This window comes from Xiphophorus couchianus, chromosome 18, assembly GCF_001444195.1.
Source record: "Xiphophorus couchianus chromosome 18, X_couchianus-1.0, whole genome shotgun sequence".
Taxonomy (NCBI): domain Eukaryota; kingdom Metazoa; phylum Chordata; class Actinopteri; order Cyprinodontiformes; family Poeciliidae; genus Xiphophorus; species Xiphophorus couchianus.
The window spans coordinates 31,107,804-31,133,353 of record NC_040245.1 but is presented as its reverse complement, the minus strand read 5'-3'; the positions used below and the strand labels follow the sequence as shown (position 1 = coordinate 31,133,353).

The 25,550-nt window shown below is 40.5% G+C and overlaps 2 protein-coding genes across 4 annotated transcripts in view; both read right to left on the bottom strand.

Moving 5' to 3' along the window:
- Positions 1-152: 152 nt before the first annotated feature.
- LOC114133458 (fatty aldehyde dehydrogenase-like) lies at positions 153-12,663 on the bottom strand. Of its 3 annotated transcripts, none has more exons than XM_027999372.1 (13): positions 12,554-12,663; positions 9,827-9,988; positions 8,350-8,581; positions 5,524-5,609; positions 5,240-5,448; positions 5,026-5,143; positions 3,122-3,263; positions 2,126-2,292; positions 1,960-2,059; positions 1,647-1,885; positions 777-915; positions 574-693; positions 153-482 (listed from the first exon to the last, which is right to left on the bottom strand). In XM_027999372.1, the coding sequence occupies exons 2-13, from the start codon at positions 9,986-9,988 to the stop codon at positions 376-378; spliced, it is 1,821 nt and encodes a 606-aa protein (XP_027855173.1). In that variant the 5' UTR covers positions 12,554-12,663; the 3' UTR covers positions 153-375. The 3 variants fall into 3 exon arrangements, with proteins under 3 accessions (XP_027855173.1, XP_027855174.1, XP_027855175.1); XM_027999373.1 differs by lacking the exon at positions 12,554-12,663 and adding an exon at positions 10,600-10,621; XM_027999374.1 differs by lacking the exons at positions 574-693; positions 777-915 and having other exon boundaries at positions 317-482; positions 12,554-12,662.
- Positions 12,664-13,503: 840 nt separating this feature from the next.
- The window catches only part of ulk2 (unc-51 like autophagy activating kinase 2), a 39,183-nt gene continuing 27,136 nt past the window's right edge, over positions 13,504-25,550 (bottom strand). Inside the window, exons 15-27 of the mRNA XM_027999370.1 lie at positions 25,145-25,294; positions 23,640-23,785; positions 23,485-23,565; positions 22,433-22,710; positions 21,966-22,144; positions 21,635-21,744; positions 20,646-20,771; positions 20,305-20,546; positions 19,236-19,414; positions 19,037-19,155; positions 18,733-18,890; positions 18,506-18,641; positions 13,504-15,746 (exon numbers count right to left, since the gene is read on the bottom strand). Of these exons, the coding sequence (XP_027855171.1) occupies positions 15,682-15,746; positions 18,506-18,641; positions 18,733-18,890; positions 19,037-19,155; positions 19,236-19,414; positions 20,305-20,546; positions 20,646-20,771; positions 21,635-21,744; positions 21,966-22,144; positions 22,433-22,710; positions 23,485-23,565; positions 23,640-23,785; positions 25,145-25,294 (1,969 nt within the window). The 3' untranslated portion in view covers positions 13,504-15,681. The remainder of the gene's footprint in view (positions 15,747-18,505; positions 18,642-18,732; positions 18,891-19,036; positions 19,156-19,235; positions 19,415-20,304; positions 20,547-20,645; positions 20,772-21,634; positions 21,745-21,965; positions 22,145-22,432; positions 22,711-23,484; positions 23,566-23,639; positions 23,786-25,144; positions 25,295-25,550) is intronic.

Sequence of the window (25,550 nt, the reverse complement as noted above, 5' to 3'; positions counted from 1 at the left end):
GCATTAGCAGTTCAGAGGTTACTGTTATCTTTAAAGCAGCTAATCAGTGAAGGCAGCCAGCCATAAAAACCAAAAACCTTGGAATGGAACATAAGGATACAGATGTCAGCTTGGATGAAAGGCCTTATGGAGGAAAAACGGTACAGAAAGAAAACAGTGAAGAAATGTTATTTTATTTATTTTTTTAATTAACAGAAAATGTGAGCCAGAACTAAAGAGAGATTTTTATGAACTCTAATGGATTGCCATGGTAACATATTGCTGGACACTGACTCCTACAGTTAAATCACAAATGTGAGCATAAAATTGTAGCAGATTTCCTATAATCGGTTTACACAAAACAGATCTAAACTGATAACTTCAAACATGTGTCCTTTACATTAGTACAAATATGAAATGCTTGGACCAGTACAGTGATGGACCAGACTGGACTCCAGCTGCAGATGACCTGCATCGACTGCTCAGCTTCAGCGCAGGAACCGCTGCAGGCAACAAGACACAGAAAACAGAAACATGGCTGAGCTGTTGCACGTGAGCACAACAAACATGGACGTCAACAACAGTGGAGCTGACCAGAACAAAGGAGGCCTTCAACCAGGGGCAGTGAGGCATGTTGGGTAATTAAAAGGAGGGTAGATGTGTGGGCAGGTTTTCTGGACAAAAACACATTGTCTCTCAGAGACAAAGCCGTTGCTGTAAGAGGGGACAGGATGTACTCGTCAGATTAACATGGAAAATGATTTGATAATATTTATAAAGTTGCAAACAGAATTTACTTTGTGTAAAACTAGCTGCTTTACTACTGATAATCCTGAGCAGAATTATTGCCTTGGGAACCAGGCAATAAGCCGGACATGCTTCATGGACCAGCTTCCAATAAATAATTCTCCTGTGGTGCCAGCACTGATTAGCACTCTGGATGACACAATAGAGAAACTTTGTTAATTATTAACAATAAATTATTGAAGAAACGATAACATTCAGATATTTTATGCAAGAAATCACTACTGACATCTAATGGTTGTTCACCATAAGAGGTGTTTGTGGTGATAAGCTTACATAATCCACATCTGACAGAGAAATATCATTGTTAATCCAACTCTGACAGACATCTATCCATTATCATACACGCTTATTCCTAGTGGGGTTGGGAGGGATGCTGGTGCCTATATCCAGGGGTCAACAGGCGAGAGGCGGGGTCACCAGTCCATCACAGGGCAACACAGAGACAGACAGGACAAACAACCATGCACACACACACAACTAAGGAGAATTTGACAGTGAAGTTTTTAAGCTGTGGGAGAAAGCCGAAGTACCTGGAGAGAACCCACACATGCACAGGGAGAACAGCCCCAACTCTAACACCTAAAATGGAAACCATCATTTGTCAGGTTTATAGGTTTGAAAAAGGTCAATTGATCTCTGGCCAATTTCCCTCCATCTTTAATCTGCTTGAAATATGACTTTAAATATAATCAAACAAGACAAAATATTGTAATTAAAAGACAAACAATAATATCAAATCTAACCAGAGTATATATTAGTCTGATGATTAATATCAAAAATATTAAGATTAGAATGAAAATTTGAATTCATGATTAATTGATTCATTGCTAATTGTGACAGGCATGACAGTTTTTCTTTACCTGCACCACAAAGGCTGCAAGGCAAGTCAGCATAGCCAACATAGCCATATTGCGCAGCTTCTGCACATTAAGCTGTGAAAGTAAGAAGCGGCGGGCCCAGCCCAGTTTCTTCGTGCTGTGGGGGGGGTATCGCATGCTGTTCAGCCCTTCCATTTTGAGTTGTTTGATCATGCAGCTGCGAAGGTTGCTGAGCTGGTCGAAGGTGTGGCGGCCTCGGTACCGGCCCATACCACTATGACCTGAGGAACAGAACATTGAGTGAAAACCTTGTGATGAATGGTGATCAACAGGAGGACAGACAGCCTACACTCACCAACTCCTCCAAACGGCAGAGCACTGTCCAGGAAGTGGACGATGCAGTCATTGGCTACCAGGGCTCCACTAGACGTCTCAGCTAGCACTTTTTCGATCAGCTATTTAAAAGATATTCCTTTAGCATTAAGAAGAGGAAAACACCCGCCTGCAGGCCAAGCATTTACCTTGACATTGTGGGAAAACACGTAGAGAGCTAACGGTTTCTCTCTCTCATTGATGAAGTGGATTGCCTCATCCACACTCTGCACTGTGACGATGGGCAGTAGTGGTCCAAAGATCTCCTCCTGCATCACTCTGGAGTCACCCGTTACATTTTTCAACACTGTGGGACCTGAAAAAAACAACAACATGTGGTAAAAGATTTAGGAAACATAGTGTAGCGTATGTATACAACAGTGTGGGAAAATATAACATCCTCTCTGTTTATGGTCTCCTTAGATTGCCAAGTTCTTAAATCCATAACACATTTACACCGCGTTTAGCAGGTTGCATCGAGGCTAAACACACCCTGGCTGAAAGCCCCATTCTAACAATCGATTAAGATTATTTGACAGTTAATCATTTATTAAATTAAAATTTGTTCCAGTCGATTAACTAATAAAGTCTGTTTAAGACCTTCTTTTAGTGTAGTAGTCCAGCCACTGGTCATCTGTATGCAGAGCTAGTTACTACAGAAATAAAGTGAAACGCTTTTGTCATGCTAAAATCACACTCTTCAGTTCAAACAATTACTTTCACACTGCTCAATATTTATTCTCTGTACATTTGAATTTTTACCCCTAAATTAATTTGCATTCTAATTTGTTTGAATTGATGTGTGTAGGTTACCTGGATACATAAGAACATGTGGTATAAATACTTTACACAGCACAGGATATTGTTTATTTATATAAACATACACCTAAATCTTTAAATGTGAGATAAAAAGATGCTAGAATATTTTTAACTTGCCAAGGCCTATTGCACTCCGAAACAATAGCTATTGGATTCCTATTGCAATCCAAAACTGGCTAATATGAAGCCTTTATACTGGCCTTCTTTAAAGGAATGATCTCATTCTCATGGTGAACTATGCTTGAAATGCTATGTCTGTGCTACTACAGTAAATACAAATGCTCCAGAGTTCCAGGAATGTCTGATGCAGAGAACAAATCACTTTCCTATGTAGCCCTGGGATTCATCAGCATCTCCACCAAACGCAATGGTGCACCCCTCCATGAGACCCACGATCCTCTTAAACTGGCGCTGGTTAATGATGCGGCCGTAGTCATCACTGGTCTTTGGGCTGTCAGCGTAAAACTCCTGCAGTGACCCAGAGATGAAGGGTTGGAGGAATGAAAATACAATAAAACATCTTTAACATCCTTGTCATAAACAAAAAATCAAATGTAATAAGAACAGGGGTGTAACGAGGCATAAAAATCATGGTTTGGAACATACTTTAATGTTCAAGGTAGTGAAGCTCATAGCATGAAATGAGACATTTCGTGAGGCATTTTTGCCTTGTCAGGCAAAGAAAATGGGCAATCCTTTTTGAATGAGTCATACATGAGGTCCATAAAATTATTTTCAGAAACCACAAAGAAATTGCTGTTAAAGCCCAAGGGTCTGATCTTCAAAGATTACAAATAAGGAGCGCTAAATTGCTTTTGCAAAAGATGAATGTGTTTCATACGAGCCCATAAAGGAACTCTGAGATAAGAAATTCTTCTTGTTTTATTTTCAATAGTCTTTTGGCTACATGATGGTTGTTTGCTCTCTGGTGGTTGTTAATATTCATTTCTGTTTGTTTATTAACGTGACACAATATTAAAGTTTAATCATGGTGTTTTTTGTTTTGGTTTAATTACATAAACATTGTCAGCAGACTAGCTGCACTAATCCGTCCGTCGTTGGCCCGCATAATATGTGGAACATGCAGCACACGTATAATTTGTGCCACATTTTTGGGCACAGAGCATCAAGAACATCCAGACATAACAGAGTAACTTTGACCACAATTGTCTGGCTGCGTATGAATATTTGTATCAGATGCCTAAGAAGTTACTGGTTTACAAATAAACTGCACCCATTTGTAGCCAAAGCATGCATTTATTGATTTGGACTTCAGTTTATGCATAAATCTTGATTTAACCATTAAATATATAATGCAACAATGAGAAAATATTGAGCTGTTCATGTGGTCGGCTACAGGCATATATCAATCTTTTACATTTTTCCAGATTCTGTTTAGGTTTCTGGTAATGGAATAAACTTTATTTTGTGCTCTAAATGCTTGGGGTAAAGTCTGGATTATATAATGTTTAACATTTTTTTCTGATTATTTTCCACCAAATCTCTATGATGGCAGCACAATCATAATGATACACTAACACTTTGTTGGAGGGTCAGTACCTCCAGGTAAGGGATGTTCACTTCAGGATAAATTGTGATCACACAATGGGTTTGTCAGATGCTGACAAACCCACTGGATTGATTGACAGGTGGAGTCATTAATAGGAAGGCAATGTGAGGCTTAGTGAATGTAAGGTCTTCCAGAAAGGACACAGAAAGTGTGCTTCTGAAGTTCTTATCTTTGTCTCATCTGTACTGCTATGTGTTAGCAACCTGTAGTGTCCATCACTAATAACAATCAATGGCTTGTTATAAACTGGTAAGCAATGTAAGCCCCTACATGACACACAACATATTCATATATATGGAAACTTCTTATACTTCTTTTCTTTGCAATCCATACTTCTCTCTGTGATGTGCATCACTTTGCACTTCTGCTGTCTTTATTTTTTCTGTTTTTTAAAGTGCAATGAGCTGACATTTGTTGTGAATTGGTGCTATAGAAGTAAACTGAATTAAATTGATTTATTTTGAACCAAACTAATGTGAAATATTTGGTTCATTTTGATTGTGGTTTCCAAGCAGTGTGTGTGTGTGTGTAGGCGTGCGTGTGTGTGTGTGTGTGTGTGTGTGTGTGTGTGTGTGTGTGTGTGTGTGCGTGTGTGCGTGTGCGTGTGTGCGTGTGTGTGTGTGTGTGTGAATTCCATTCCATTCTTCAGGCCACACTAACCTTAACACACCTCCTGATCTCTTCCACCACTCTGTTTTGTACAGAAGGTTCACACAGAATAAAATCTGGAGCAATGCATGTCTGACCACAGTTTATAAGCTTCGCCCATGTGATGCGGCTGTGTTGGAAGAAAGATTAGAAACGGTACATCGTGTTAGATGGTTCAGTGGAGCTATTGTGACGTTTTGTTCTATATTTTTCGTAAAACACAGACCGGCAAGCGATCCTGATGTCACAGTCCTTGTCGATGTAGCAGGGGCTCTTCCCGCCCAGCTCCAGGGTCACAGGGGTGAGGTGGGGCGCTGCAGCCTCCATCACCAGTTTACCTACAGCTGTACTGCCTGTGTAGAAGATGTGATCAAACCTCTGCTTCAGTAGCTGCTGGGTCTCTGGCACACCACCTTCCACCACTTGGTACAAATCCTACACACATTGTTTCCAGTTATACACAATTCAATGTCAATGCAAACACTCAGAAGAGCAAAGCAACAAGCTAACCTTATCCAAGTACAGGGGAAGAAGTTGCTTGATGACTGTAGAGGAGGTGGAGCTGATCTCAGATGGTTTTACTATTGCTGCATTACCTGAATAACAAAGGAAATGATAAACAAATTCATCATGAAAAACCTGGAACAGACAGACATGATGAAAGTCAGGAGTTACCAGCTGCATCTGCTCAGTGTTGTGCTGAAATGAGTTAATATGCTTACATGGACAAGCTGTTACACATACAGTGGTTACACAAACAGCACATCATTGGTATTCATATATTTGAACACCTATTTTAGCTTAAATGCTTGCTTTTTCCCTTTGCTTTAAACTAACTAAAAATACTTTTTGATCATTTTGGCCAAACAAAAACCTTTAAATGGCAGTATTAAATGTTTTCTGGGCACATAGGATCATTTTATAGCAAAATTGAATAACTATGTTTCCATCAGTTGTTATAAAAATGCTGTATATATGAAATATGACTTAAAAGAAATTTGACTTCAGAATTTAAACCTTGAAATTGGGCCTCTGTCTCTTTAAAATCTCTAGTTCTTTCTGAAACTCAGACTTCAGGAAGCCATCACAACATGGCTCCTGTATTAAACCATTTAATGTTTTTCCCAGCATTTCACTGAGAAGTAGCTCCTATAATGAGCTCAACTAATGTGCAGTTCCACCAGGTATTTGCTAATTGCTGTTGGCTAGTCTGAAGGAGCTGAGTGGGGGAGTCGTGGAGGAGAGCTGCTCTGTGGGGTGGAAGCTTGGAAACTGCAGCTCTAGGAAGGAGCTGCATCTCGAAGGAGGGGCTCAGACCAGCCACGCGTTTTGTACAGCTGCATGGTTGCCATGGAAATTAAAGCATTTGTATCTACAGTACAGACCAAAAGTTTGGACACACCTTCTAATTCAATGGGTTTTCTTTATCTTCATGACTATTTACTATAAGGCAAGAAATCCCACTTATTAACCTGACAGGGCAGGTTGACCTATGAAGTGAAAACCATTTCAGGTGACTACCTCTTGAAGCTCATCAAGAAAATGCAGAGTGTGTGCAAAGCAGTAATCACAGCAAAAGGTTGCTACTTTGAAGAAACTAGAATATAAGGGCTATTTTCAGTTGTTTTACACTTTTTTGTTTAGTGCATATTTCCACATGTGTTATTCATAGTTTTGATGCCTTCAGTGTGAATCTACAATGTCAATAGTCATGAAAATAAAGGAAACTCATTGAATTAAAAGGTGTGTCCAAACTTTTGGTCTGTACTGTATTGTCATTTTCCTTTGGTTTTTATTACTCTCTAGTAATGAAAATGTGACAAATGGATTTGTGACCTACACAAAAAAGGATTCATTGAAAAGGATTCATTGAGAACTCTTACTTCCCAAAAGATCTTCTGTTCAAAACACTTCTTGCATCAGAATTACGAAACAAATGTTTTGGCTTCAAGTGGAGGAACAACGCAAACTGAGACTCAAGGACACAACACAGTTAACGCTACAGCATGACGTAGACAGACAGCTCTAGTAAAGTCAGCAGCCACACCATCAATGTGATCCAAGCGCTGACTGTACAAAAGGATGGCATTTTCTCAGGAAAGGAAATGTGTCTGTGGCCTCTGTCGGTACAAAACATACCAGCCTAGGGCTTGTTAAAGTCTAACAATGTTAAAGCTGAATTGGGGCATCAATGTGTAACATTCAACTTGACTTTTAGCGGCTCTTACAGTATTATCAGGTGGGTCTGACACAGGCATCAGGCCCAATTTAAAAACCATAATACGTTATTCATCTGAAAGAGACAGTCCAGTGTTTATATTATAAAAACATCAAACATTAGCCACCTGTGAGGAAAGCAGTGTTAAAGTCTTCAGGTCTGAGGATTTCACTGCTCTACAGTAATATGGAAGTCAAAATGTCCTTTGGAGGACAACAGCTGCCAGTCAATTCAAACTTTATCAGTCTACCTACAATAAATGTCATTACAGACATTAAGTGGATAATATCATAAATTGTCAACAATGTTCAGCTGCGTTCTTGGATGCCTTGTGGTCACTTATTTCTTTTAGGCTTCTTTTAGGTATTTTCAAAGTCCAGATTACTACAACTTCTCCTTTCATACGATGCATCCAGAAAGTATTCACAGCACTTCACTTGCTCCGCATTTTGTTATGGCCCAGTCTGATTATTTCTTGGAAACTTTACACACAAATACTTCATCAATACAATGTGGAAAAATGTTTTCGAGATTTTGCAAATTTATTAAAACCAAGAAATCCCATTTGTGAATACTTTCCAGACTCACTGTACCTATGCTGATGACATACAGCTTTGTACCTCTGTAACCACATGACAGTCATGGAGTCACTGATCCATATCATTGTGAGGATGATGGGTCAGAATTTATGCAAGATTAAAGATGAGCACTCAACAAGACTCAATGGACAAAACTAGAGAGCATGCTAGAAACGTTGGTCTACAGTCTGACCAAGCCAGATTGGCATAAAGTCTGCCATGTATGCCAAAGCATAAAGTCTGTATGCCATGACATAAAGTCTATAACTGAATCAGCTTTTTTTCAGTCACTTAGATTGTTATATTATGTCAATAATGATTTCTATAAAAAGTTAGGCTCATCTATAGTGCAGCTGCCTAGCCCTGATTAACATAGTAACATTCCAATTCTTATAAACACCGTTTATATCAATGTATTTTAAAGGTTCACTTTACTGGATTCAGCCAGTAAAGTGACATCTGACCCTCTATGGATTGTAAGATGTAGCTTACAATCGTAAGCTACATCTGATCCATAGAGGACTGAAAACTGCCAGCTACCTGCTGCAATAGCTCCAACTAGTGGCAGCAGGGTGAGAGACCAGGGATAGTTCCAGGGTCCGACGATGAGAACCACCCCGAGGGGCTCTGGCCTGACGTAGACCTCATCCGATAGAGTGAAGAGGTTCTTCTCCACGGGCCGGGGAGCTGCCCACTCTGCAAGCCTCGTCAATGAGAGCTGAAGTTCGGCCTCCACAACCAGCAGTTCATACAGCTCAGACGCACAGCCGCTCTGTAAAACAAAGGTAGTGAAAGAATTCTATTCTGATTCCTTGAGTTTGTTTCAGTCAATCGTGCACTCACGCAAACTGATCTCCCTCCATCTCTGGACAATATCCACGTTAAACTTCACCACTCACACTGTGTCTTTGAAAGGTAAAAGGTCACCACTGGGCTCTTCAGGATATCATTCCAGACAATCAGAAGCCATTGCTGTAAAAGCCTGCCAGCAATGGGGTCATACAACCCCATTCAAGAGTAGCATTTATGTACACACACATTTAGCTCTTTTTTACTTTGGAAAATAGTTTCCTAACATTTCTCCAGTTGGGGAGAACCACACATTCTCTTGTTCCTGGTTCTGAATGGGAAACAGAAATAGAAAACATGCAGGAATTTGATCTCATTACAATAACCAATGAGGGCAAAGATCAGATGTAAATAATATGAAAAATGACAAGTGACGTCATCCATCAACGTATTTTAAGTTTGAATTAACATTTCAACATATAAAAAAAAATCATATAAAAATTGCAGCATAGAAATTTGGCTTTCAATTTTTAAGCAGTTAACTATGAATATGAAGTATTCAGTAAATTTAAAATTCAAATCTGTTATTTGAATTTACAGACATTGCATACACACAATAACCTAGCATAACTTCTATGTGTCTCTGCAGGGGACATCTAAGTACTTTCTTAGGTGTACCCAGACACATTACAGGCATCATTGGGAAGTTTTCCAACGCACAAACAGCTGTTAAATACAGAAAATGACGACTAAAAGACTTTTTCTGCCATCACTTTGGTGTCCCCTCTAGTGTGACGCCCCTATGTGTCGCATAGTGCAGACCTTGTTTTTACGCCACTGTGTCCCTATGATGACGCTTTTTATAGAAGCATAGAAAATAGACATCATTCAGTTTAACTCATATTTCTTGCTTAGGTAACCAGGTCATTGACTAGTGTTATTAGCCTCTCTTTGTTCGGTCTAACATTAAACACTCATCAGTTTCACCTATTTGGGGTTAAACTTCTAACCAGTGTTTTGGGTCAAACCTGTGATCAACTGTGTTCTGTTGAATCCACCAGGTCAATAACTCATATTGGGTTGTTTTCAAACAGCTTTTAGAGTGTAAAGAAGGAGATTGACAACTGTATAAAACGAGGTGGTAACATTTCCTCACCATTAGGACTGAATAAATTAGACTGATCCAAAGAATAACAAAATAAATGTGTGTTATAAATGAGTTGCCAACCTTCCCGAGATCCTTCTGCAGAGCATCTTTAATGTCTTCCTGCCTCTCCTTTAAGAAGCTCTGCAGCCTTCTCAGCTGCTGCAGTCTGAACTCCAGAGGTTTGCTTCTGCCGGTCTGGAAGGAGCGCCTGGCCCGCTCTACAACCAGCTCTTCCTGAGACATCTGGGAGGAACATTACAGAAGGATTACACTGGGTCACAAAATGATATTTTTTGGAGGTTGTTAATGTTTTTTTCAACTGAATTAGAACTATTTTTGCACTACTGAATCCAAAAATGACATCCATTTTTCCCAATCAGGTCAGGTTTTTATTCAAATTTGATTTTGAGAAATCCAATCTTCTGACAAAATTGATTACGTTTTTGTGACATTTCCGTTAATATTTCTCGACCAAAAAAGGTTTTAGGAGGGGAAAAAAGTTTTCTAACAGAGTTTATTAATTAAACTTGGATTTCTGCTAATTGAATCATAAAGACTGGTGAGAGTAATTACATTTAAATTGAACATTACGTCTTCATTATGCAAAATTATTCATCTCTTTTCTGTCCTGATGGAATCTCTCCCAGATTCTGGGATCAGAATCTGGAATCTGATTTTCAGGAAACCGATCCATATGTGAGAACAAGTCATGCATTTTGATGCTCATGTTTCATCCATAGCTCAGAAAGTTGATCTGATTGAGCAAAATAAAAGTGATTTTTGGATGCAGCACATCGAAATTATCCTAAAGCAGTTGAAAACTCCCAGAATTTTTTGTATCCATCCATACATACATCTACTAGCAGCTAGTAGCGGTGGTCCAACAGCGGGAGTAGAACCAGCATTTTACACCGCCAGCTCGTTGACTTAACTTTTCGGGTTATTTGTTTAGTGTTCTGGCCGTCATACGCATCCCGGTGAGTGTTGGTAGTTGTGCGCTGCTTTACCTGTTGTCTGGCCGTACAGGATGTCTTTTTTTTTTTACAGTGAGCTTCAATAGCCATACTCCGTCAAGTGCTTGTTTTATAAATGTCATATTAGATTCGTTGTCTTGATGCTTTTTGACGTGCCCAAGCCAGGCAATTTTCCGCCACAACACGCAAACTTCCCTTCTGGCTCTGAGCTTTGAAGTTCCACATGATGTTGCTTATTTGGTGTCGCAAGCTTACGCTGTGTGAAGTAAAGGGGGAGATCAGCTGCACACGCGAAGTGAGATGCAGGTGATCGGTTTTGGTGATAGGACACAAGAGACAGTGATCGGCGATTACCGATCATACACTTTTTCACGGAAATCGGCCGATTATGGTCGGTGGCCGACCTATCGGCACACCTTTGAAAAATAAAGTTTGTTTTAGATACATATATGCTCAGCAGCAAACAACATATCGCCAACTACAGCTTGGAGTAGCTCCTTGATATATTAATGCAGTAGAGCCGCACAGCAGCTCATATTACCGTGCAGTGCAGTACCTACCGCGGCCACCAGGGAACTCCCAAGAACAATTTATTTTTTAATTTGTCTTTTTGCCCATGTAAGAAAGATTTCTACATACATTATCAAATATATATTATTGTATAAAAACAATCACAACTTTAGAATGAATTTGTGTGTTTTTGTTAATATAATTACATAGCAATCATTACAAAAAAATAAAATAATAAAAAACTGTTCCACTTAGGGGGCCCCCTAGCGGCCCCGGGGACTTAAGCGGCCACTTGTTCCACTTGTGCTTCCCATTAATCCGTCCTACCTTGTGGTAATGCGCATACGCACATCGATGCTACGTCACTGCTTACTCAGCAGATTTCTTATCGATACATCCTACCTGTGGAAGTTTCGTTTCGTCTGTTTTATTTCGTCGAAGATTAAGGTAAGCTTTATTTATTTTATTTATTCCTGGCTTTATAGACCTGTCCCTATACTTTAAAATATTTTAGTTTAATAACACGTTTTTATTTATTTATTAAACCGTGCTAAATAGAGCATGTTGGTAGCGATATTATTTGAGATTGAAGCTGTATAATAGCGGTGTACTAAATTTGTAGATGTCTGTGTTTAATTTAATTTAAGTAAAAAAGTTTCCCCTGTCTGATGCCGCTTTATTCATACAAACACATCTGTAAAATATTTTAAAAACGTAGAAAATTCTAATAAAAGGATTAGTTCATAGGTCTATAGCTTTTCATTTTAAACGGATAGGATATTCTGATGAAGGAAGTGATTTTCTTGTAGTTTCGTCGTGTATATAAATTGTTCCAATGCTATGCTAAGCATATCTCCTAAGCTTCCACTTCAGTCCCGTCACTCAAATACCGTAATGTTATAAATTATTATTATTAATTAATGTGTTTAACATTAACACGACCAGCTATAGTTTTCGGGTTGTAAACATGACGGTGGCAGTTTTGAATGCGTGCTACGGTAGGAAAATCTGACGAGGTAGTAGTACTGACAGTCAGAACACCCGCCCTGTGGAGGAGGGAGCGGTAGAGAACGGCTGGCCGAAATCGCGTTCAGGAATCTGTTCAACCTTGAGCTAGACGCCGCTTACCGCGAATTTCAATATCCAATTTAAAATTAACTTCTGATGCCATCTGTAGGGATTGTGTGCCTAAACGCCTCAGACGCACTCTAAACTTTCAAAAACACACATTTTGAGAAAGCGAACGTGGCTGCTCACAAAACATCTGTAAATAACTACACAGAATAAAGTTCACCTTAGAACAACTAGTTTGAAAGCAAGCTACCTTCAATAAGTTCCTCCGCCTCTCCCACCAGCAAGTTTGATATTACTTTAGTACAAAGTTCCAAACATTTCGATAGCTGAGGCCAGCAATTGGTGCTTTAAAATGTCAAACAGAGAAGGAGCCAATCAGTGGATGCCATTTTTTTACGTTGGTTTCCTCAGCAACCATAGGAGAAACAGTCTTCAGGCAGTGGCTCCTGTCTTCAGGGCAGGGTGGGTTCTCAACTCCCCACTCCTTACAGTCCTTGTTACCTCAGCTGTAAAGATCCATATCCACCCAGCAGAGAGATCACAGAACCAGTGTTCTTCCACAAGTAGCATTCCTATTGATCATCCCCGTCACTGTGGTGGTGCAAAAAACAGATATAAAGCTATAATGCTTAAGGGCGCTGTGGTAAAGGGGTGCCAAAGCAAAGGTTATTTCGGCACTGAATTCCCCCCCACAAACAAAGGTACTCCAGTTTACAACCATACAAGAACATGCTTGTTCCATTTGAAGCGTGATCTCATCTAATGACAGAGTTAAAGAAATGGGATCCAGCTCAGCTCTTATGGGACGTTAGATAAAAAAATGTTAAGAGTCTAACTGCAATGGTTCTCTTCATTATGCGAGGAAGATTACATTATGTTTCAGACAGAGACAAAAGTCGTTTTCAGAAACTGTAAATTTTAGGTTTTGAGAGCGTTTACCTTCAGAAAGATTTAGTAATAATTTAATGAGATATTTCTGATACATAACACATAAGCCAATCATCATGCCACAGCTAATGGTCCACCTTTTATGAAGCTTATCACTTCTCTACATGCCAATATTACCCACATCCTCCTCGTGAGATGCTCAGCATTAGTAGTATATGTACCTAAATTAAAATCTGAAACACATCATCCATAAGCTTGTTTTTGCATTTTAAAAAATTAAAGCAATTTTTTTCAAGCTTATTAAAAAACACACACATTTTCATTTCTTTTAATTACAAAGACTGTATTTGAGTTCCATCAAGGACAAAGGGAGACTCAGCTTTGAATCAAACGAGCAGAAAGTTAACATTTCACTTTGCAAAACTGATGCTCAGACAGAGTCTAATAACAGTTGTGACTGACTTCAATAGGCATTCAGTTCAAGCTGGAGGTGCAAAACAACAGGGTAGATACATTCAACATTCTAGAGGTTCTACAGGGTCAGATACAGACTTAGTACCCATGCTTCATCTTAAACAGTCCTTGTTTTAATACAGTCCAAAACTACAAAGATTGTGGTTTTTTTCCCCCCACCTCATCAGTTCCCTCTTTAGTTTGTGTGCAGTAAAAGGCTTCATGTTGATCAGAGCTCATGGCAAAGAGGAGGGAATAACTCAAACAGGGATATGTATAGATAAAGAACAGTACATCTGAAATGTAGGCCCTGAAACTCCTCAGAGTTTTTCTTCTTACACAGATAAACATGTTCACACATGTACAGAGGAGTAGGCCTGTGTCTGCTTTTAGGAGAAGAAGGCACCTCCTGTTCTATCTAGATACTATTGACCTTAATGCACACCTGGCAGCTCTCACATACAGTACATACAGTGTTTGGAACACAGCACATGACTTCAGAGGGAGGCAGGGGGACGCATGAGAAAACTCTGAATCCAAAGTGGGAGGAAATGACAGACGAGTCGCGATCTAAACGAGCGCTAAAGAATGTGATCTCAACAACAAACAGTCCCGGTAGAAAGAGTGGCACTGCCATGAGTTTTGTTGCAATCTTTGGCACGCGCCAGGTGTGCCAATGATTGGTCTTCTTATCAAACCCTTGGCAAACACAAATACAAGCAATAGAAATTCATCTATCTACATATAAAGACTTGTGCTCTTTGACTGACAGGCAGCAGCCTTTGCCGTCCTCAGGAGGACCTCAAACACACGGACCCCTCAAAAAGGAAAACCCTGACATGCGGCTCATTCAGATATATACAAGTTTCCAAACAAGTTAAGTTTTATTAAAAATGAGCTACAGTTCTGATAAGACAAAAAGCTGCATTTGATTAGATTTTTTCTTCTTGAGAAAAATGAATCTTATTGTTAGAACTTGTGAAGTAATGCAACAGATCAGCTTCATTTCAGCAGGGTTTGCAGTGGACAGCGAGCTGGCTGCAGGAGAAGGATGTGCATCCATTCAACACATCTGGATGCTCATGTCAGAAGACTCAGTCCCTCCTAACCGAACCCCACCTTACAGTCAGCTACATGATCAACAAGTCAGAAGCAAAGCTTTCAAAATGTTGCTCTGTTATTAACAGAAAATAAGTCAGAGGCATTAAAATGGCTGAAAACTGCAGCCCACTGATCCGATTGAACGCATGTGTGAGGACTTATTGATCATGCATGAGGGTGATTAAAAGAGAGATGAGAAAAGCGTCCTCCCCATCTTCACATTATTCTTCCCATTGTCCCCTCCTTCTGTTCCTTAATAAAGTGCTCGAGTTTAAAACACAAAGTTAAAACAAAGTGATTACAAATCTACAGGATCCTTTGCTCTCATGGCTGTCCGGTTCATGCAACAGCAGCTCGTGTTTTTTTTTCTTCCTTTTTGTTCATTGAGATGGATTTCCTTCAACTGCAATACTTGAGGTTTTCTTGAAAGGCAGAGAAGTCTGTTCATTTCCAAATAAATATACTAAAACTGAAACGAGAGTAAATGATCACCAATTCAATCTCGCATACGTTTCTCCAACCAGAGCTCAAGTCTTTTTAGAGTCCACAGCACTGTCTCACTGTCTGCTAGAAACCAATGATATCCAGGATTCCTATGGTAACCTGATGCGATGACCCCATCATAACATATTGAAAAGCACCTTCAAAAGAATGCTTTGATGTCCACATCTGGTTTTGCTATTTTCTTCTTGATTTGTTGTCATCTTTGGTTGGAATAATGTGCATCACTCAGAGCTCAGTCTGCGACACAGTCAGTACAACAAACTGATGATGAACGGCCACAAAAATCCTCTCCAAAACAAAGAATGAACAAATGAAAAGTGCTTGAGCTGCTACAGGAAGGAACAGGAAGCTGGGAGAATGTTCCTCAGTTCCAGAGTCTCTTTAGGGCGTGGTCCCGCCCTAAAGGGGTCAGGTGGGGTCAGGCGGCGCCTGCTACTCATACAGTGTCACTGTACAGTAGCACAAAGAGGAGATCCTTCGTTCCACACTGGCTTTATCTGCAACACACACAGAGACACCTGTTAGTAACCAGATTAAAAACAATTGAACTGACTATGGAAAAATTAAACAAAAGTTATTGTGTTCACAAAGAAAAGGTAAAATTATTTTGGTTAAATAACAATCGTTCTTAGGAGCGTCGCCCCCCGTAGAGAAACCACTGTAAGTAATATGGGAGCATGGTGGGAAAAGGGAACATAAAAGCAGCAGTTTTCCAGGCAAAACGAGAGACTTGACAGGTATGACCGGTGGAGATTCCCAACTCTACCTTTAATAACTAAAATGATATCTAGATTTATTTGGCAAAAAAAAGCACCCTAGAATTAGACTAAAAACTCGTTATTTAAATCCAAGAGGGGCCTTAAACTGCCAAACGTAAAATATTATTACTGGCCTGCACAACTTCAACCCTGATTGGTATGAATATAGAATAGTACAGACACTCAACGGCTTGAACTAGAGGAAAGAATGTGCTCAGTGCCACTGCAAACATCAGCCTTCTGAGATGCTCCTGTAAAAGAAGTGACAATTTTGACAAAAAACCCCAACAAAAACTCATAAAATCTGGAACAAAATACAATCTGTTTTTAAGTTATTAAAACAGATCTCACTTTTATCAAATACAGGATTTATAAAAACCTTTTTTACCAAACAAGTTAGACTCTGGTTGAAATACTGGTCTAATTATGGACTATCATATTCATCAATTAATTGAAGACGAAAACTCCAAAACCTTTGAGCAGATGAAAAGTGAATTCGGTGTCCTAAGACAGACTTCTATAGATATTTACAACTTAGAAGCTTTGTGAGGACACATAACAACTGGACTAAACTTCAATAAGTTTTAATGGACATACAAAGGGGAAAGGGAAACCATAAAGCAGGCATGTCCAAAGTCCGGCCCGGGGGCCAATCACGGCCCGCGGCCAGATTTCATACGGCCCGCAGCTTCGGTTTTATAATGTATTATTTATGGCCCGCCTGCACTGTGAAACAGAATAAATAAATCATAAAACTTGAAACTGTAATTCCTCCTTTCACCAAATGGTGGCAGCACCACTTTAATACTATCAGTCTGCCTCCGTGCAGCGAACCGCTCTCCACTCATTTCTGCCATGGCCACTGCAAAGAAAACAAGTTTACAGTGAAGGCCGCCGCTTTCAAGAGAGACGGGAATTATAATACTTCTTTTCTGAAAATCAAGGCAATTGTGTTTGTCTAATTTGTAATGAGATGGTTGCCTTGTTTAAGGATTTTGACGTAAAAGGACACTACCAGACTAAACATGCTAACACATACAACAAGCTAACAGGAAGTGACGTGCTGAAAAAGTGAAGCAGCTCCAAGCTGCACTGGCATCACAACAGCGATTTCTTTGGGCCTGAGTCAAAAGAAAATACCACCAAAGCAAGCTACGATGTTAATGTTAATAGCTAAACATGGCAAACCTTTTACTGAAGGTACATTTATCAAAGACTGTGTTATGAAAATGGTGGAGAACATTTTGCCCTGAGAAGAAGCAAGAATTTGAGAAAAATGTTTGCCTGGCAGTAACAGTGTGGCACTGAGAGTTGAGGACATGAAACTGAGTGTTTTGAACGGCAACGTCTGTCACTATCAGCAGTGAAGAGCCAAAAGAACATTTATGCACTTGGATTTATGGCACTTATTTTTATTAAACTCTTGAGTAAGATTTGGTTATGAACCTGTAGATGTGATACAAACTATACTTTCTGAAAGATATTGTAAATGACAAGAGCAAAATTCACTTGTTTTAAAATTTAATAATAACAGACAACTTTGCATTACTTTAACTCCTGTTTAAAATGTTCTTGAGGCAAAGATATTTTTAAACTCATGTAAATTTAAGGTATTTTATACAGTTTGTTCAATGTTATCTGACTCTCCAGATATGAAAGAAAAGCAGAATTTGGGTTTTTAGAGTTGTTCTCATTTGCCTGAGTGGCTTATATTTGGTTATTTTGTCATTTGAAAAATAAAGATAATTGTGACAATGAAAATTGTTTTATAACAGTGTGTATTTGCATGACACTTTTGTAGTTAAAAAATGTCCGAACAAACTATTGGCCCCCAGGCATCTTGACTTTATCAAATCTGGCCCTCTTTGCAAAAAGTTTGGACACCCCTGCCATAAAGTAATTAATAAAGTATATGATCTGTTTCTGTCCATAAATATAAAGCAAAACATGGGAGACTGAACTGCAGGAGCCCATAACAGGGGACACATGGGAAGAAATGTATACTGGAGCGCAATAAGCCACAAATTCTAATACATGGAGAGAATTCAAATGGAAAGTAATTATTTGGTTTTTCAGAACGCCAGCAATAACTAGTAAAATGAGCCCAACACAATCTAGTTCATGCTGGAGAAATTGGGACCCAGAACACAAACCATACTCATATCTTCTGGTCTTGTCCTAAACTAAGTGTATTCTGGAACATTTATGTGATGGAGGAAATTACATACTCTTTAAGGCTTCAAAAACAGTTTGTAGTATAAGGTGGAGCCTAGTCATGCCCTTATTAGTACAGTGACATACTTAGGAACTTCTTTGTTGTGCTGTATTTATTGTTTAACATTTGTCAGTATTATTCCTGACTCATCTGCTTTTGTCACATGCATCCATCTATCTATGAGAGACAGAGGAATGCAATTGTGGAAAAGTGTCAGTGTTAAACATAAATAAAAATGTATCCATGTAATGAACAAAATGTCTGTCCGTCGTTGCTTCCTCACATTTCAGCACGTTCTCAGTGTCGGCGGGGTCCTGCAGGATCTTGGAGAGGCCATCCAGCAGCATGGCAGCCTTGCTGTAGCGGTACGCTATGTCCTCTGTTTGTTTAAACATCTCATCCAGAGCTGCAGACTGAACCTGATGCACACATCATGGGCTTAGGCTTGCACCTGCATGCTCAGTACATGTGACGATTCAGATCATGGAGTCATGTGTCTGTGGAACTCACAATCTCCACGGCGTGGTTGTAGATGAGCTTCTCTGCAGTGACGCTGTTGATCTCGTCCACAAAGCGCTGCTTGTCAGAGAAGAAGTGGTTGAGTTTGTCAGTCAGGTGTCGACAGAAGGCGATGCAGCTTTTGTAGCGCTCATTCAAATTCTTGACCACTGAAAAAATGAGGAAAAGAGCTTTAATTTGTGTATATTTTGATGCTGTAAAGTAAGAGAAAAACAAATGTGGTGCTAATGATAAGTTTAACTCTCTAAATGGAATAAAATTACATTATTAGAGATGAGGAGGGAAATGCCCCCACCTTGTTTGACAGCAGTTGAGGGATTCAGCTTGGTAGATTTGATCTGAGCCTTTGCCAGATGGAGAGAGGAAGCAAGGAGCTGAGCTGCCTTCATGTATAGCACCAACTGCTCCACCTGCCTGCAGGGGGCAGCACAGTTGCACTATGAAACAAAAGAACTCATGCGTCACCCTTTTCGTTTTTTACCAAGGGAACTTACCCCCACTCTTTACTGAGCTGGCTGATCTGGTCTACAACCACACTGTCCTGAGGGGGATACAGGGAGGCAGCAGACATGCCGAGCTCCGCCCCTCCAGCTCGTAGCGCCGCCATCTCCAGGATGCAGTCGGTGAAGGAAAGCATCATCCGAAGGTGAATCAGGGTGTCTGTGTGCTCCCGCTGAGCCAAGACAACAACATGATGCTTTAACCCAGCAGCAGAGGACCAACTCCAACATTACCGCATGAGATCACAAGTTGGTCCATCGGTTTACACATTTTTCTGTTAAAAAGTTTTAGGGCTGAAACAAGTAATCAGATTAATGTTGGATAATCTATGAAATAATCCTCAACTAATTCAGTAACTGATTAATCACTAACTGGAGAATATAGACACCTAAAAAGGCTATTTGCTGAAACAAAAGCACTCAAATAAATAATTAGATTGTACAAAAAGACATACACTTTGCATTTAAAATAGAACAAAATTAAATAAATTTCTTTGAAAATATGCATTATCCAGTTTTAGCTTTATCTTGTTCAAAATAATAGAAAAAATATCCAATTATCAATCAGTTAATCCAATAAAATAACCAGATCAGCTTATCTGATGCTAAGTCGAGCAGAAACGGCTGAGCTTCTCACATGTTGATTTTAAAAGGATTTTTAGCTATAAATGATCAAACTTTCACCAAAGGAATGCTGCTACATTCCTTGCATTTTGGGCAAGAAAAGTTTTTTTTCTTATTTAAACAGAAAAGGTTTTTCTTTTGAGCAAAAAACTGCTCCAACTGAGTAACACTCAGTTCTTGTTTAAGAAGAACTGAGTGTTACTCGTTAAACGCATTTTATACCAAGTTTTAAAAATCTTAAGTAGTTAAAGAACAATCTGCGGAATGTGTCAATTCTTTTTATCCGATTAACGCAGAATAACTCAGAATAATCGATTGCTAAAATAATAATTAGTTTCAGCCCTTAACATTCTAACTTAAAACAAATTTAGATTTTTCAAACAGCATACATAATCAGAACCAAAAATCTAGTAATGTGTCACAGTCCCCATCCCTTCACCTCCATCAGGGTCTCCTCAGGCAGCTCTGGAGCTTCAAAAGTGATGAACCCCTCCATGCTGGGGGGAGACGTCCCATAGGGAATGTAGCGCAGGCTGCTGGGTCCTCCGTCTGCTCCTGGAACACCTTGCCCAATACCTAGATTCCCTGGTGGAGAGGAACCCATGGCCATGCCTGGGGGAGACCCCACACACACTCGACCGCTGGTGGAGCACAAGGAGCCTGCCGAACTGCTGGAGCCCACTGAGAACACAGTAAGAACTGGGATCATTAATATGCAGAACACTGGGAGCATGTGACTGCAGCTCAGCAGAGTGGGGAGTGGACTTGGAGGGGTCTCACCAGAGGTGGTGCGAGGTCTGGTGCCCAGGTGGCTGCAGGTCGGAGGCGTGCTGCTGCTGGGCGGTGAGCCCACGGTGAAGAGGACAGTACGGGGACTGGCTGATCCTCCTTGAGCCATGCTGGGGGCTGCAGAGACAGGAAATGAGTTCATTCACTGGTAAACAATGACGGCAGCGCCTAGCAAACATATCCACAGTCCAACTCATGATGCTTATTTTTATACAATGTTATCTCTGAGGTACCCAGAGAACAGCTGCATTTATACTGAGGTGTCATAGCTCTTTCCAGCCAACAGTCATGCAAATTTTAAGCAAACGTTTGAAATGATGAAGAAAAAAAAAGGGAGAATGTGAATTAGGCAGTTTTCCAGCTATTGGGTGGTGTGAATTAAGCAGGCAACGCAGAGTGTCATTTTGTCAAATATTGACACTACACAACTGGGATTAACTAGAGGCAGAGGTTGAACAATAGAATAGACCAAACATCTCAGAAAAATAGAGAGTTCTCTCTCTGAGCTGGAGGGTTGGACTTAAAATCCTTTCAGAGTTTCATGGTTCTAGTAAGGCACAGAGCCACCAGTGGATGGGAGCATTCCACCACTCCCATCCCAACCTGCAGGCCACTCTAGGCAAAAGTCCTCCCCTTTGAAAGTTTCAAAGTCCAAACCTCCAACACCTCATCATATCTCTTTAGCACATCAACTCTTAGTGAGTGTAAAAGCTTTCTTGCAAAATTGAGGCTATTTCCATCAACCTTTTCTAAGGCGATGCTTCCAAATGTGCATAAAAAAACCTTGATGGAAACACAGCTACTGACACACAATGGGACTCTATTAGCTAACTAAGTGGTAGTCTGCTGAAGTAGATTTTATTTTGAGGGTTTCAGAGTAAAAGACAACAGTCATTATCAGATTTGAAATCTGTATGAATTGTTTGCTTTCAGGTAAAGTGAAAGGTGAGTAGTGGGGAGAGCTTGCTGTGCCTGTGTACCTGTGTCCATGGGTCGCTCGGTGTTCAGGCTGTCAGTGCTGCCCTGGTAGGCCTGTCCACCCAGAGTGATCCTGATTGGTTGATCAGACAGTCGACCTGTACTGACAGACCTATGAGGAAACAGAGTTGACATACTGATGAAATGTAATAACATGAAACAGAGACTGTAAAGATTACACAAGAGGCTATCATGTCTGCTAGAATGTCGTTGATCTAGATAAACAACGAATTGGAACAAATCAACAAATAGATTCAGGAGCTTCTGTATGCCGTCATGTTGGTCTGAACTAACAGAAGAACAGTTAGTGCAGTAAATGTAGGGGTCATCTACCTGCCAAAGGTTCTGCTGGCCTCTGGGGCCGCCGCCCGCCCTGTCAGGTATGGGCTGCAGTAGTGGCTGCAGATGTCCCGACAGTCTGCCAGCGTCCTGCTAGGAAGCGGACTGTCTGCCAGCGCCATCAGGTTACAGGACGCCTGCGTTTTGGGGATCTTGAATGGTGCAGAAATTGTCTGAACACAAAATGGGGAAAAACTAATTTCTTAAGTAATTTTGTTCATGGATCAAAATGACTTAATAGGATGATTAAAAGGTAGAGCTTAGAAAATGAATTAAAAAAGAAAAGTTTACGGAAAGACTTCATATTTATCCAACACAAAACGGGGTCGTTCATATGTATGTACAGCACAAACTGGCAAATGGGGCTGCACTGATAAATCGACACAGATTTCCTTAATTTATCAAGCAAATATCAGCAGATATTTACATGTGAAGCTGTAACTGCTGATAACTGCTCTCACCTTGGTGGGGGAACCAATGATGGTGGGCAATGGGGACTTTTGAAGCCAGTCAGACGTGCGAGGCGAAGAACCCAACAATTTGGTGGGGGAAGAGCCAAGATTGGCTGGGCGACAAAGCTGGGGGGAATGACTGCAAGAGGATGAGGAGGAGCAGGAGGAAGGCTGCACGGGGTCAGACAGCTGTTTATGGAGCTTCTGCCTGGTCTGGTAGAAGTCTGTCAGCGTTGGGGCGCTTTGGAGTCGAGCTCCTAGGAGCTGAGAGGAGGGAATCGGAGAACCTGCAGAAGGTAGAGAGACCAGGTCAGGTATATGTGGCTGAGAGAGGAATCAATACATATGTAGTTGCACTCAGGGCGTTTTCACACCTATGCTTCTTTTACTTTGGTCCCAATCAGTTGAGTTTTTAAAGTGAAACCCACCCCTAAATCAACGCTTTTGTGGATAAACTGTCTAATTATCTGAGGTTCTTTGTGTTTCTGTGCAAATTCTGTCATTTTTGTGCAATTCTTTTAGTACTGCATTATTTACCTAAAACCATTTCACTATTGGCTTCTTCGGTCAAACAGTTCTCAGGCAGTTGAATTTTCCTACAGATTGCAGTGGTGCAGCTTAGTACAACTTCATCACTTTGAAAAAAAGCACACTGCCTCCCCTGATCACCTTTCGCCCTGTGGCGAGTCAGGAGTTAGAGTAGCAAGCGTTGCCATGGCACCTGGTCAGCATTGATTGCAAGTGTTATTCAGCTTAAGAAATGATTGATTGATTTGAAATGTTTCTACAGTCAGCAGCAGGAACACATAACAGATCAGTCGGTCGTGGCTCTCCAAACACAGAGAGTACCAAGTTTATATGACTCTAGCACTGGAGACAACCTGATGAAAAACAAGTCACTGTGACAAATGATAGAACAGCTATACTATTCGTATGTCGTGTATAGCCAGACCAAAACTTCTGACTGCTGTGAAAATAATTCCAGCTCAACTGCAGGATTTTAAACTGTGGTTGGAAGGTTTGAATATCTAATGTGTCAGAGTGCAGGAACACACACTGACCTCCCGAAGAGCTGCGGCTACGAGGCTCCTGGTTCTGCAGGTGGCAGCAGCAGTGGCCTAGCTGCTCAGGGATGGTACCCACTGCAAACACACACAGTAGCCTTGACTTCCTGTGTCCCTGTCTTTAGGCCCACATGACCAGAGTCAGGACCTACCTAGAGGAGATGGGGAGTAAGGCCGAGAGCTGCCAGTAGAGAGGCGTCGCCCCGCCGTCTGAGGGGTGTCCGCTGAACTGGGAGACCCCGAGCCCACCTTTGGAAAGCCCATAGGACTCGTGTTGGAGCGCCTTACTGTTCCTGACCTGGAGAACCCAAACAAACATCCAGCAATAAGAGAACAAATCAACTATCAGGGTTACTTAAAAAGTATGAGGCTTTTGCTTCATTTTTGGTAGCTTTCAAAAGGAATTACATCCATGTATGGTTGTCAGCAGTATTTCTTCTTCCTGTTGTTCAAACAGCACAATCATTGATGTCTTAATCAAAGATCTATAACAAATCAAATTTATTATAGCATAAGCTAGAGGCAGGTCACAAGAAAATGTGTAAATCCTTTCTTTCCCAAACTAAAGTCAGCACTACTCTCTGTAACAAACAAATCTAGGAGTACCGAGTACTAAACTGTTCAAGAATATTTTCTGTTTAGATTTATTTGGTTAACTAATTGAAAAAGTAACTTCTATCATCAGATGTTTATCCACAGGTAGGGTAATAATGCTGTACTTGCTGCCTTTTAGACACAGAATTGATTAGTATTCTGAATTCGAGACCATCTTCTGCTTTCCAGTGTCTGAAAAGTCCTAAATTCATGACTGTTTACAATTCATTAGTCCATACATTTTCAGCACCAACAGTGTAGTAAAAGTATACCTTCAAAAAGCTCAGAGATCTTGCTAAATAATTAATCTTTTAAACTAATAATCAGCTGCTAAAGCTATGGGTGCAAAATATATCAGCACTAACATCAGTATCAGACTGATCAATAAAATTGGGCAGGTATTAAGAACCAATAATTATTCCCATCTTGTTGCCAGTTGTTTCTGGTTGGGGAGGAAAGGAGAGTGGTCATGTGGTGTGTGTTCGATCATGTGACAGCGATGCAGAAAAGGATTGGGGCAGTCTAACTGAAAAAGAGAAGCAATGGTGAAGTTAGAAATGTGGTTGTTTTTTGTGGTCAAAGGAAGGTGAAATATAACATAATATCAATAAATATCAGCCCAAATTTTTATATGAGTGTACCCCTAGTTAAAAACACACACAGCTGGAGACCAGAAGCTATTCTTCAGGATCAAACCCTCGTAGAAACATGAGACTCCACTCTTCAGACTGACAAACAGAAGAGAACTAATAATTAAACCAGTTACCAAAACATAGTTTCACCTTCAATAAACCTTTCAGTGTTGACAGTAAAAATAATGTCATCCATTAAAAATCAGGTGCTACCCTTTAGCCATCTCTACCTGTATTGAGTCCCATAATAATACCAGCCATGGCTCTTCCAGCAACACCTTGGACAGTTAGAAATATAATCAGGCACTGAGTTGATGTAATTTCAGTGATCTGATGCAATAACAGTCAGTGTTTTCATTATCTGCTATGAACATGGATGTGGTTAATCCATGTTCATGTAACCCATTCCTCCCACAGCAGGCACAGCTTACCTGGGAGAGCTGTAGAGAGTGGGACTTGGGCTGCTGGACAGGTTCTGCTTGATCCGCTGGTAGTTCCGCACCTGGGTGGGGACAGGAATAGGCGTGGTCTCTGCCCGCGGTGACAGCATGGTGGTCTGTCCTGGGGTGGGCTGAGGCTGCCTGGATGGGGACAGTGGAGAATACACTGAAACCAGACATCCAGCTCTATGCTGCTGATTCCACATAGGAAGAACATTCTCAGGGCCATCCATAAGAGAAGTCAGTTAGAAACCCACAGCTGGTGGGAGACAAACCCAGTCTGCTGAACTCTGGTTCTACTGCTCACAGCTCTTTGTTTGAGCAGCCTGGAAAAAGGTTAAAAAACTTCAATGCCTGTAGAACAAAAATGTGGCTGGACTTCCCTGTAAACAAAACC

Excerpts from the sequence above, each read along its gene's own strand:
- LOC114133458 (XM_027999372.1), bottom strand. The coding sequence starts at position 9,988 with ATGTCTCAGGAAGAGCTGGTTGTAGAGCGGGCCAGGCGCTCCTTCCAG. Across the intron at positions 5,610-8,349 it reads AGTTGGAGCTATTGCAGCAG|GTAATGCAGCAATAGTAAAA; the intron begins GTAGCTGGCAGT and ends TTTGTTATTCAG. Across the intron at positions 694-776 it reads AGCAGCTAGTTTTACACAAA|CAACGGCTTTGTCTCTGAGA; the intron begins GTAAATTCTGTT and ends CCCCTCTTACAG.